The sequence below is a fragment of the Taurulus bubalis genome (assembly GCF_910589615.1).
Source record: "Taurulus bubalis genome assembly, chromosome: 8".
NCBI classification, from domain to species: Eukaryota; Metazoa; Chordata; class Actinopteri; order Perciformes; family Cottidae; genus Taurulus; species Taurulus bubalis.
The window spans coordinates 7894204-7907496 of NC_136596.1; the positions used below are offsets into that span (position 1 = coordinate 7894204).

At 43.3% G+C, this 13293-nt stretch overlaps 1 protein-coding gene across 1 annotated transcript; it reads right to left on the minus strand.

The window, feature by feature from the left end:
* Nucleotides 1-6704: 6704 nt before the first annotated feature.
* fem1c (fem-1 homolog c) lies at nucleotides 6705-12564 on the minus strand (the record flags this gene model as incomplete). The annotated part of the gene is made up of 6 exons (XM_079222464.1): nucleotides 6705-7051; nucleotides 7365-7541; nucleotides 7994-8505; nucleotides 8854-9042; nucleotides 9154-9323; nucleotides 12021-12564. 6 exons carry the CDS (start codon nucleotides 12562-12564, stop codon nucleotides 6787-6789), a joined length of 1857 nt encoding a protein of 618 aa, XP_079078590.1. The 3' UTR covers nucleotides 6705-6786.
* Between the last annotated feature and the right edge of the window lie 729 nt (nucleotides 12565-13293).

The window sequence follows — 13293 nt, forward strand, 5'->3', positions numbered from 1 at the left end:
TTCGTGCAAACATGTATCCTTGCTTCAAATTATTCTTCAGGTGTCTTTTTCAACGTTGTACATGTACTAGCTTCAGTGACTGGCTCAGCCAAAGTCAGAGGAGAATCTGTGTCCGTGTTGAATTTGTGTATTTGTTGTTATAATCATTACCATGCCAGCTAATTCTCTCTCTATTTATACAACCCTTGTTTTGACAGCTGACTCAAAGTGGAAAGACTCAGTGCCAGAGTGCTTGAAGAGCAATAATCTCGCTTTCTCTTTCTCTCTTTCTCTCACACACACACTCTCACACACACACACACACACACACACAGGATATGGGTGTGTTAGTGAGACAGAAAGAGAAGGAGCGAGGCAGAGACTGCAGAGTACAGACCAGATCAGTATCAGATTCGGACCACAGTGATCCCCATCTTAATACCTTGCTATATCTATTTTAGCTGCAGGGTCTCTTAGGTAACTGTTCACGTTTTTTCCAACGCCACTTTCTCCGTCGCCACCTTCCTTTTTTCATTCAGCAGGTGCTCCTCTCATCAACAGCGATGCATCAAAGTAAAGGAGAAAACAAAGTGGTGCTCTGGGGAATCCGTGCAGATCCATCTCCATTTCAACTCTGTTTCAGAAGGAGAGTGTTGATGGATTAACTGTTCCCCGGGCCGGAGGGCTCAAAGGAACAAATCAAAGTTCGTCGTGGAAATGTATTAGAACTCTGGCGTGTTGAGTTCACGTGGGCAGATGAACACTCAAATTGGTTCGGCACTGAAAAGATGCACGGAGGTGCCTGAACATTTGGGACTGGGTCCTCTCTCAAGTCAAAGTGAAGAGGCCATGTGGTTTGTGAACAGTACACGGCAACATCTGGCTTTAAGGGGGGGAAGGAGGCAGATGTTGACATCTGACAGATAGCAGTTGCTAATGCTTGGAAAGTGAATGTCAAATATTGAAAAAAAACATGACAGTTACAGGTTATGTGAGCCCCTTGTAATATTTAATGCATCATTTTGAACATTCAACGTACATATATACACTAGGTGTAAATAGAATGCACCATTTACAGGTATTTGGGTCATATAAGCTCAAATATAGAAAATTGGCTCGCCACTTTCATGTCCTTGTTAAAAGGTCTCATTGACAGATTACATTATTTTGTCAATCATTGTAAAAATGAAGGTGGGAGTTCAACATTTGTTGAGTCATGAGCCAATGAATTCATCCATAAAAATAAGCAAAAATGTCAAACTCAGGGCAGACAATAGTCGCTCCTGCTGCCGTGGTGACCAAGGACAGGGAGACAGAGAAAAGGAGAAAAGATAGAAAGTGAGGAGGTGGCAGACAGCGAGCCACAGACAATGATAGACAGAGAAGCTCAAGATGGGGGATGGAGAAATAAAACCTACGGCACCTGAGCATTCTGCTTGTATGTCATGTCAGTAAAACCTGAAGTGATCCTAAATAGATTCATTGTAAAAACATTAACTTATATTCTTTGGCTTGAACAAAAGTTACAAGGACTTAGAAACATAAATCATTTTAAATAGGTTAAAACTGGGGAACGAAATCAAGCTTGTCTCGTTTCAACAAAAGTGAAAGAGACTAATTTGCACTGTAAAATACATCAGTAAACAATCTCTTCCATTCTCAACTCAGCGTAATTAAATAAGTTTGGCAGTTTCAAGTTAATCACTTTTAGAACATATGAACATGTTCAGGCTTGTAACAAAATGTCCAGTAGATCATTTATTGAACTCATAAAACATGCTACTTGGAGACATTGTGAGCATATACTGTACTTCTCAGCATGCATTGAATAAAAGTTAAAGGTCTTGCATTTCTGCTCTTCCCTTTTGTGAGTCATTTGCAAACGAATATAAATATAGCATATCTCTTGTGAAATGTCAAACTCAGTGTCAAACTTTGTGCAATTACAAAGAGAACACCAATTTGGAACAGTATAAACATGAGCAGTTGGATATGCCCGAAGCCAAACATGAAGGAAATAAATTAAACAAACTCAAAAGTTTTGTTGCCCTGAAATTTGTACTTTGCTCAACTTAGTGGCACATGGAGCCAGATGAAGGAAAGGTTGTCTGGTGACTGTTCACCTGCAGCTATTCAGAGATGGAGGAGCACGCTCAATGTAGGACAGCTTTCCAACAGGGCATTCTTCGGCCCTAAGTATAGACGGGACAGAAGTAGGCTGAGCTGAGAGCGCTGCCAAAAGGCCACGGAAGAAATAATGTGAAACACGCGCGAGTGAGGACTCTGCGCTGTGCCCGTCTACATTCAACCCCATGTATGTTACATGTAATAACAGTATGTATGATACTTACATGCTGATACGAACATGTTATTGGTCGCTGTAAACATTGCTCCTACACTGGCTTGCAAAGAGATCTCTAGCTAAAACTATTCCAATGTAACAGAGGGGGGGCAACGAGAGCCAATATGAAGCTTCAGCTGTCGGTCACTGACAAATCAAGTGGGTATCTTCCAAGTTATAGGGTTGGTGTAATGAAATTCCCTTTGTGCTTCCACACAAACAGACGCACAGCTGCGACAAGATAGCAGTTAAAGGAGGGGCTTTTACATTTGATCAGACTTACAGTTAAAGCCTTGTATTTATATTCAGAATAACTTCCTCCAGAACGAGGACTGTAGATTTAGTCTCCCATCCCTTTAAGAGGGGGATCTCCTAAAAGCCTTTATGATGATTAATGTACGATTAATCAGCACACATCACATGCATGATTATTATACACAGTATGGTTGATGTACATATGGGTATGTCGGTGTTGTTTTAAGACTAAGTTGAAAAATCTAAACTAAACATTAGGCTGTTGAAGCATTTATCTTTGTGTTTGCACCACATGGAGTGGTCCTGCCTCTGTATTACAGCCTCTGTATCCTGTCCCTCCTACCACACACTAACAAGTAATTACTCCCCCTCATGGAGCTGGTAAGCAGTCCGTATCTTGCTAAAAGACAATGCAGCAAGGTAGATTCTCGCCAACGTCATGACTGGGACGTCATGGGCGACCCTCTGACTCACTACACCCCCTTCCTGCTGAGCTGAAAGAGGGAATTTGAGAAAATCTGGCTTTTAAAAACACACGTTCTTCGGATAAACTTCCTCTTTTCAGCTGTACTCGTCTCTCTCCCACGGTAGTTCCACATCTAGCTACAGGCAGTGAGGCACGGTTAACCTCTAGTGTCAGTCCACGTGGGGCGGGGCCACATGAACACCGCGCTGTGACAAGCCTAGACTTATTCCAGGCAGCGAGACCCAGAAACACACCATATACTTAATTAGTCAGTGAGAGATGTTAACATTCCTGCTGGAGGAAATCAAGGTGAACCGAGAGAACAGGTTGAGAGAAAGAAGAGTTCAGAGAGTTGTGGGTGAAGTCGGATTCATTTCCCAACCGATTTGGTTCCCAGTAATGTTACTCCCCACACTTGGTAATAAATACATAACCATGTGTCCTTCTTCACCTTAGAGTAGTAGCATTACATTCTTAGCAGATAATCCTGGGTGTGGTTATGATCATTCAAAAACGTATACAGTTCAATGGCAGTCCTCAGAGCGGCCCTGTCAGAAAACCACAAACTCAAAAGCACATAAAGTACCCCGTTCACACCGTCGTCTCATTCCGGTTGGTTTCCAGCAGGACAGCGCAGCTCTCTATAGCTATAGTCTTGTTTCCTTTATGCCAGATTTACAGTATTGTTTCAAGCAGCTGTGTGATGTAGACATTGGATTACTTTCAAATCAGCACTCTTAACCAGAGTCAGCAAAATCCTTGATTGCAGATCACTAAATGGGCTCTTGTTCTGCTATGACACGCATTCTGTAAAGACAATATCTACCTAAACCGGCTCTGTTCAACCTCAGCCACCCAAACACAAACACACACACACACACACACACACACACACACACACACACACACAGTAATCGTGACTCATTAAGAAATTCCCACTCTCCACTTTGGTGGATCTCTTGGCAGTGACTCATCGGAGCAAAAGTGTGACATTCAGGGACTGATTGCTGCCGCTTTACATGTGGAAACAGGTGGCGAGAGCCTCAGTGGAAGTAGTGTGAAATATTCATCTTTGCATTTCAATTTGGTGATGATTGAGTTTTATATGCTGGATTAAATTCTCCAATCACCAAATTGTTAGATGACGGCTCTCCTATAGTCCTACGTTCCCAATTTAAAACTGAAATAAACAGTTAGTTGTTAGTTATCAACAATAGTGTCATCTTAAAGCCTGGAGAATAAACAACAACTTGTTTTTGACAGAAAAAACTAAAAAGGATAATGCTGCCAATTAAGACAGGAAGACTACAAGTCTATAGCTGCACTGTTGGCTGTACTTGAAGCACAGTCATTTAGTCATAACCCCCCCAAAAAAATTCCTAAAAGTCAGGACATGAGATTAAGAGTTATTGTGACGTCTGTGCTCAACAGAGATGGGAACGTTTCTTGTACTATGACCAGAAGCAAACACATTCGCTTAGTTCCTGTGACTGAGTGGGCAAACAATGTCGGTCAAGTTCGACACTGAAAACACAGTTTAAGTTCTCTGCAGAGCACCCAGTCAGCCGCGGTTCTGTTAATGCTTTAAGCAACGAGTACCGAACAAACGAGCCATAACGCGGCATGTTTTTAAGTCAGTTATTGAAAGCAACTGGATGCACAACATGAGCATCCAGCCATCAATGTCAAAGGTTTTTCTGGACACATTCCAGTCCAGCTGGGGTCCACTGTACACCAGCTCACGCGTCTGGAGTCTCTACCGCTCCGTGAGTAAGCAGAGGAAGAAGCAGGAGCACGGACTCGGTGTGGAAATCTAATGAAATTATATTAATAGATGCAGCAACAGCAAAACCGACTGGTTGAAAGGGAACCTTGTGCTGATGCATTTTTTTTGCCCAAAGCTGTGACACGAGTTTGTAACTTATAAAATGATCTCTTGGCTGTTATTGAAAAAGGCCCACAAATAAAAAGGAAATAAAGACATTTGGACAAGGACACAAGTGCAACATGGGTTTATTGTCAAACTGGTTATTAAGACATGAACTTGATTAATGCCATATCAAATCTTAAACTCCGCTGTAATAAAGTGCAGATTCAAATCACGTTGCCCTGGGAGTCCTCATACATTTTCCATGTCTGGTTTTGAGCTGTCAGGTTAAGTAGACTGCAATATGAAATCCTATGAATTATGAAAAGCCCTTTTTTTTCAACCCACACATCTAAAAAGCTAATGTGCAAACAAGATAATTCACAAAGCCTTACTATCCTGTACGTCGGAGTCCTCCCACTCATTTCCGTCTTCAGTTCTCATCAATTGGACGACAGTTGTACAAAATGAGTAGCACTATCCCAGCTGTAGTCTAGCTTGGAGTCCAGTTCTCATGAAAAGGTTTTCTGCAGTGATTGGTTGGTTGATATGCTGCTGCACATGCACAGTGGGTCAAAGTTGGTAACCTACCTAGATATATTATTTTTGTAATCATTTTGATCATGATTATTAAAAAAAGAACAGCATTTAAATGTCGGCCATGTATGTAGGTTAAGAGAGATCACTTCTGTGTACAAGCCTGCACACTTCAGCGGGTTTTAGACAGAGTTTGGCCGCTGTGGTTTCTAGTGGCAGTCATGTGCATTGTGGAATCGCCATGAGTGCCACCTCGCCAAAACTCTTGCCCTCAATTTGTGTAGGATTAAAAAAAACAAAAAAACAACAACACTCTGTATACAAGAAACGCACTGCGTGGCACTCGCTCACACCTACAAACATACACAATCACTCAAATTCATTCACTCTTCTTCCAACAATCAGTACAATGGTTGTATCCTCCTATCCCCCCCCACTTCTCTGGGTGAAAGGAGACACTGGAGGAAACGGCAGCAATGAGGTAAACACAAAAACTCATGAGATATTGCACAGACAAGTGCCGGCACAGAATACAACAGTCTCTCTTTCCAACAGCCTAGCCTGTGCATAGGAAGAATAAAGCACTTATGGTGTTCGCAGACATTAACCCCCTCTCGTAAAGCTTTGTTATACACTAAAGTGGGAACCACAAAAGGAGTCTGGAATCCACACCACTTGGCAGATATCCAGAGTTGCATGACGATGACTGAATTTTCTGTAAAAAGTAAAAAAAAAAAATTAAAAAAAAACCTAACGATGACTGAGGGAGGGCCCATGACTGTTGGCAACAGTGATGGGACAAACAAAAATAAAACCTGAAGTCCCAGCATATGTAGAAATACCTCAATCCTTGCTTTGAGAAGAGAGAAGCAGGCAAAATTGAGGCAGGGTTGGATCTGAGCATGGAGAAAAATCTCTCAAGTTTCAATCAATAAATAGCATAGTGAAATATGCAAAAACAAAAATTCTAAAGCAAAAACACGTAAACCCATTGCTCAGTTCATACAATTGTATTTGTCCATGTTGCATTGGAAAAGCATCCCCACAACCAGTCAGCGCTGTGGCTCCATGAAAGCGCAAACAGGAAGAAAACAGTAACTCATTCCTCCATTCACTCCAATTATTGTCCGAAGATATTTTTGTTCACACACATATCATCAAGTTCTTACTCTCCAAATAGTTCGAATTTGCAAACCTACCCCCGCCCCCCCCCCCCCAAAAAATAGTGTCTTTCAACTTGTCAAAACAATTTACGGGTCGTGCCTTGAACAATATTGCGTCTTGGTCTGTCCAGCCCTCCTCTTTTTAATCCATCCATTCCCCTCTACTCCATCACAATCATTATCTGTGGAGCAAGACAAAGGCCTCTAGTTTCTCCGGGATGTTCCCCCGGTAATCAAGGCTGTGCTTGATGATAGCCCTGGCGGCCAGGCACTGCAGTGTGGTGTGGTTTATGGGCTGGATTATATTCCTGGACAGCTCCTTCTCGTCCAGGAGGTCGCAGGCCGCTTGCTGGAAGGCGTTGGTGCTGTCAAAGTGAGTCCCGCATGATATCAGCAGATTCATGATGTCAGGGTGACCATTGGATGCGGCTATGTGAAGGGGGCTGGTGGGTTGGGAGAGACAATAGAGGCGCTCTGTGATTATGCTACAAAAACACGTTGTGATCATTGGTGTGGTCAGACGTGCTCATGCTACTTCTTTAACTGGTGGCCGTCCCAGCGGCGCAATTGAGAAGCTTTGAGGAATTTTCATTTAGCTTCTCGGGTTTACAGACAAAAATAAAAATGATCATTCTAACCTTTTCCTACCATGTTGTTTCTTATTAACAGAAATATGGGTAAAATTAATAAAACAAGTAGAGAGAAAGAACAATTATGGGAGGTGGAAAGCAAGAATACAAAAATAAATAAACAGACCTGTTGTCATCTTCATCGCGGCTGTTCACATCTGCCCCACACTCAAGAAGGATGGAGGCGACTGTGAGGGAGGGGAACTTGCAGACGGGATAGCGGCCCACACAGGTGGTGTTGCGGTCGACTGCCAGGTGTAGTGGACTGTAGCCGTTCTTACCACACGGCTGGAGCTTCAGGAATCTGTGAAGATTTGGAAAGACTTTTCAGGCAAGGAACAGCAAAAAGAAAAAGGTGACTATGAACTACAACCTTCATGGTAACTGCACTGAGCTAGCGACAGTGTCTCAACTGACAACGAGGACCAATGATTTGAATTAATTATTGGCACAGACTAGACATCTTTATGCATGTGATGCATTGACACAAATATACAAAAAAAGGCCTGAGGTGGAACGCTTAGTTCTTATTTGGTTAAAAAAAAAAAAAAGGGGGGGGGAAATATGAAAGTGCTATGACTGGTGCAAGTTCTCAGTACCAAAGCAAACACAAGGCAGGGCATGAAAGAGAAAGATTTCCTTCAAAACTCACATATTTTGTATTGTGCAAATGCATGTGGGTGACCTTACTCCACAATTTTCCTCACTGAAGACAAATTGTTGCCAATACAAGCCATTTCAAAAACAGAAACTCACTTATAGATGGTTTCCTTCTTGAAGTGGTCCTGCTCTGCGGTACAGGGCACCTTCTCTAAAAGACAAATTAGGTGCAGGATGATCGACAGGGCCTTGCTGAGCTGGGCGGGGTCAGGAGGCATCGGTCCATTTTGTGTAACTGCCCGCTCAATCTCCAACACACTCTTGGAAAGGATCCCCATCAAGTCCTCAAATGACACCGATGTCCCCAGGAGCCCTTTAGCTCTGTCCTGCAGCATGAATGAGAAGAGCTCAGCGAACGACAGCAGGCTGGAGGCCGTCATGGGGCTGAGGGGGTCCAGGTTGCTTTGCTGCATGTCCAATGCATACTTCCACAAATTGATACAGCGCTCAAAGTTCCCAGAGTCAGCGTAGACGGCGCCTCGGTAACGGATGTAATAAGACGTGTCTGGATGTTGGGGGCCGAGGATTCTTTCACGGATGAGCAGTGCCTGCATGCGCATCTCATCCGGGTCAGATATCAGTCCGTCCAGCTCTTCTCCGTTTGTTACCTAGGAAGAGGATTACAACGTCAAGACAATGCCAGGATGGAGAAAAAAATGAAAGCAGGATCCTAAATGTGTAATTTTTCTTTGTTCCATTTCTTCACAGCAAATGCAGAAGAATGCAGCTTGTGTCTCCAAATTAATTTAAAATGCAACTATTAAGGTTTTTTTTTTTTTTTTTTTTTTTTAAATGCACAGTGAATGTCAAAGCAGCCATCCTGCTAAACTCTGTGCTATCGTCGCCCAATTATGACCACATCAGCAATAATAAAACTTAGAGCATTAAATGCAATGTGGAATCCCTTTGGGGTGGTGCTTGTTGGGAAAAAAAAACGGGCTTAAACTAAGACTCACCTCCCTGGCGTAGTCGTATGCCATGATCAGCTGCTTGGCTTCTGCTTTATGGACAACGTTGTTATTGTCCATGTACCTGAGGTCCATGGCTCTCTTCCAGTATTTTAACGCTCCGAGCAGATCTCTCTTCTTGTCAACAAACGTTGCTCCCAAGAGCTCCAGGGCATCAATGCGCTCCGTGTGGCTCGTCTGCAGAGAAAAATGAAGAGAAATATTCAATGGATTTACATAACCCTAGCAACACACACACACACACACACACACACACACACACACACTGTAAGAGACAAAACTCCTGACCTGCTGGTGCGTCGTGAGGTCATCTACGATGTTAGTGTGGCCTGTGACGCTGGCAGACAGCAGGGGTGTCATGCCGTAGCCGTCCTGCTCCATGGACGCTCCAAACTGTAGCAACATCCGCATGATCTCAAGACTGCCCGACTCTGCACAGTCATGAAGCGCTGTGTTGCCTGTGAACAATTTACCATTTATGGTGATGAACAAGTAAATAAATACTACAGATACATTTAATTGAAGATTGCATATTATGATGCCAGAGGAAGTACTAATGGCCTGCGCTAATGCTATATGACCATTGGGAAACTCTAGCTGAGGCACAGCATTTTTGAAAACGCAGACATGGATTTAAAGCAACCAGTTTTGCAAACTGGGCTTTATTACCTATCATATGATTAGAAAAAAAATAAAAAGACATCCAGCAAACCATATTGTTTCCACATTGAGACCTAGAAAAGTTACAGAAAAGCCAGAAGTGCATTTGATTACCCTGGACAATGTCCTTTCTCTTGGAATATATGCAAAATGGCTGCCCATCAGCTGCTATAAGGATTTGTGGAAGCTGCCATCAAGTAATGTATCTGTTAAATGCTCACTTCCACTTGATGATTCAGGTGTGAATTGTCATGTGATTATAGGGGAAATCTGGTGAGCTTTAAGACAGGGTAGTATATTAAATCAGCCATCAACACATAATGGAGCACATTTGTAAGTATAACATACGATAATTCATCTTAACCAGGACCAAGTCCACTATAACTGCAATTATTTAAGTTAAGACTGAAACTGCACGAGTCCTGGGTAGTTTTAAATAAAGCCAAATTAAAAAAAAAAAAAAATCTCTATGTTCCTGCAGTCGGGTCCCTTTAATAGTCTACTTGTGTCGCCCACGGACATCTTTTTAACATTTCATACATAGAGCAAGAAGACCATACACATCCAGATAAACCCTTGTGGGTAATACTAATGTGGTTGAACAAATAGTTGCTATATGAAAGCTAAATTCTGGAGGTAGAATACTACTATGCCTAGGCAATCCTTGTACTACACACTTCTTTTAAATTGGTCACTAAGCCCTTGAGAATTCAGGGCCAATCACCAACAAAAATATGGTATTAAAATACAATCCACAACTGGTTCTTCAAGTAAATCATGTCAACCCGTCTAATAAACCTCCATGTCTATCTTTACCAGCCTAACATGCCAATGCCCCACTTGTGTAATGCTGCTTTCACTTGCATCTAACCTGGCTGCTCTCACTAAACCAAGGTTAATCCATATTCAAGCAGACCAGACAGGGTTAGTCAGGGATTAATCATTATTTATACTCCGTTTTCCTCGAGTTTGTAACACTGCAGACACATTGGTTTCAACATAGCTACAATGATTTTTGGACGTTTAAATGCTTTCAAATGGACATACTGTTTGCTACAAAAAGGAACACCATTCCATTTTTTAAAAATCACAGTGTTGCCATAAATTTGCCACAATGTCTCTTGGACCTCAAAACCAGATGACCAGACTTGAAACCTTTTCTGGGGGAATAGAGTCAACATCAATAATTTTACATGGTGAAGGATACATGTTGAGCTATGCTCTCCTGGATGATCACTTCAACAAACAAAAACAAGTTAATCCAGAAATTAAGGAAATCCTCTCCAAAGCCAGTGATTAGACTGAATACTCATTATGCGCTTCCAAACTGAATTTAGGCTACCTTAAGCTGAAGTGAGGAGGGGACCTCACCAACAGGTATTGTACTGAAAGAATTTAAGAAACTAAGTGTTGGTTAGTCTTGGGAGGAAGACCACAGAGCCTATTTGACAGTTAAAATCATCTGTGATTGTAGTTTCTACACCATTTTTATCCAAATTTGCTTGGCTTCTTTTGTTCAAGGTCTATTGTTTTTGCAAATTTGCCACTTCATATATAATATTACACTTCTACTTCTTCCGGTTGGTTCACCTGTTATGGGAAAGGCAATGTCTGAAGAATGGACTAGTAAGAGAGCTTAATCACCACACATGATACCGACAAGCTCGCTGCCTCTTTTTCTCCTCCTGGCCGGGTCAACTGTCTCGACTTTGGCGTTTGGGCTGAAGTGAATTAATTTAGTCACAACCACGAATTACCCAAAAATGAGTTCATCGGGCAAGTAATGGATGAACTACAACAGCGCCGTTTTGAGGAGTGGAAGTGTCCGAGGCGAACTCTCAAATGTACAAAAAAACAATACTGCTTGCAAGTTTATACAGAGCATGTGGATTATAGTTGATGGCATGCTTTACGGTTAAATTGATCATGTCGCTAACCATGGAAACCGATCTTTTTTTTTTTTAATCCACTGGATTCCAGCCCTCCTACATTGGTCAAAATGATTTAATGGAGGATATCACGTTAATAAAGAAGAACGGACACTGGTTAACATGTATTCATAGAACAGCATTCAAGGAGAGCTCATGACACACCCACGCAATCAGCCTGAGATGACACACTAGTCACCACCACGACTTTCCATGATGAAACCAGAAGTTCATGTTATTCTGTTGAGTCATTCCACATGGAAACATGCAAATTACCATCTCATATTGTTGACTGCGTATTGCAATGTGAACATTAGAACTCTGTGCGTTTGCCAGTTTGCAATATAAATGTTTTTTCTCTCCAAATAATAATAATAAAAAAAATAATCACTTGCTACTAGATTGAACTATTGCCCTCTCATTTTTCTGGCAACACCACTGTGAAATAAGGAATTCTAACCACATGCAACTCTGACTCGTCCCTGTCTGCAGAGGGTCAGAGAAGGTGTGAATAAAAAGGAGGCCAATGTGTGTCATTTGATATCTGCCAATGTGCCATCCACTGACCTTTCACACTTTTCCTGTTGACGTCTGCGCCTCTCTCCAGCAGGTACTGTGCGATCTCCTTGTGTCCTTTGTAGCAGGAAATCATGAGGCACGTGTGGCCGTGCCTGTTGGCCACCTCCAGGTCAGCCTTGTGCTCCACCAGGTACTTCACAATGTCCAGGTGGCCGTCAAAGCAGGCTGCCCTCAGGGGGGTCGAGTTGGTCAGGGTCGTGCTGTTCACAGAGGCTCCGTGACCCAGCAGGGACTGGACCACCTTCAGGTGACCCGCCGCCGAGGCCGCCCAAAGAGGGGGCGCCCCCTCGATGGTCTCCCCGTCAAAGTTCACCGACCCGCCGATCTCGACGGGAGCGCTGCAGCACTCCAGCAGGTACTCCACCAGGTCCAGGTGACCGTACCGGGAGGCCATCAGAAGCGGAGTGGCCCCGTTCGTCTTCTCGCCCATCAACTTGGTCACCTCGTGTCCATCTTTGTTCTCCAACAGTTTCTGGAGCAGCCGGAGCTTTCCGTCCCTTGCTGCGTTAAACACCGCGGTCTTTAAATCCATTTCTGGGAGCCGGTTTCGCCGTTCAATTAAAAAAAGAAAAAAAAGGCAATAGTATCTGTGAAACAAACTGTCAGCGGTAACGTGGAGTGGAAACGTTGCTGGGACAGCTGGAGCTCGGGACCCTTTGTTTACAAGCAGCTCCGACTCTCGAGCTAACGGGAAACCAACTGACGTGAGCTGGCGTTTTGGTTAAAACCCTCGGAAATGTTTGACTTTCTGAACTTCAGCTTTAAAAAAATTGCCATCACCCGCCCGTTTTGTGACTGTTAAAGATATATAGGTTAACTCAGACTTTTGAGACGACCCTTGGTCCAGTAATACATCTGTCGCCTTGCTAGCAAGGTGGCTAGTCAACTTCCACGCTCAGTTTAGCCCAATCGACTGGCTTCGATTAGCTGGGCTAACGTTCCGTTCCGCCTCTCTACTGACCGTTCAACCGACACTCATCCAGTGACACGTCTCCACCTCGCCTCCATCAGACCTGCTCGCTGCGCGTGTCATTGTTTCACAGCCTGCTCCTGAGACGTTATTTATATTTGCTTCCCGAGGGCCGAAATACTGAAATCCACCCCCACCCGTTACGTCGTGTTTCTGTTAGCTTAGCCTGGGTAGCTGACGGGTCGGTCTGTTGTTCGGCTAAACAACCAGGGGGACGTCCCCAGTGTCCGAGCCGTTCTTCTTTCACACACGTCAAAAAACAAGCGACGGTACCAGACCTTACCCCCCAAA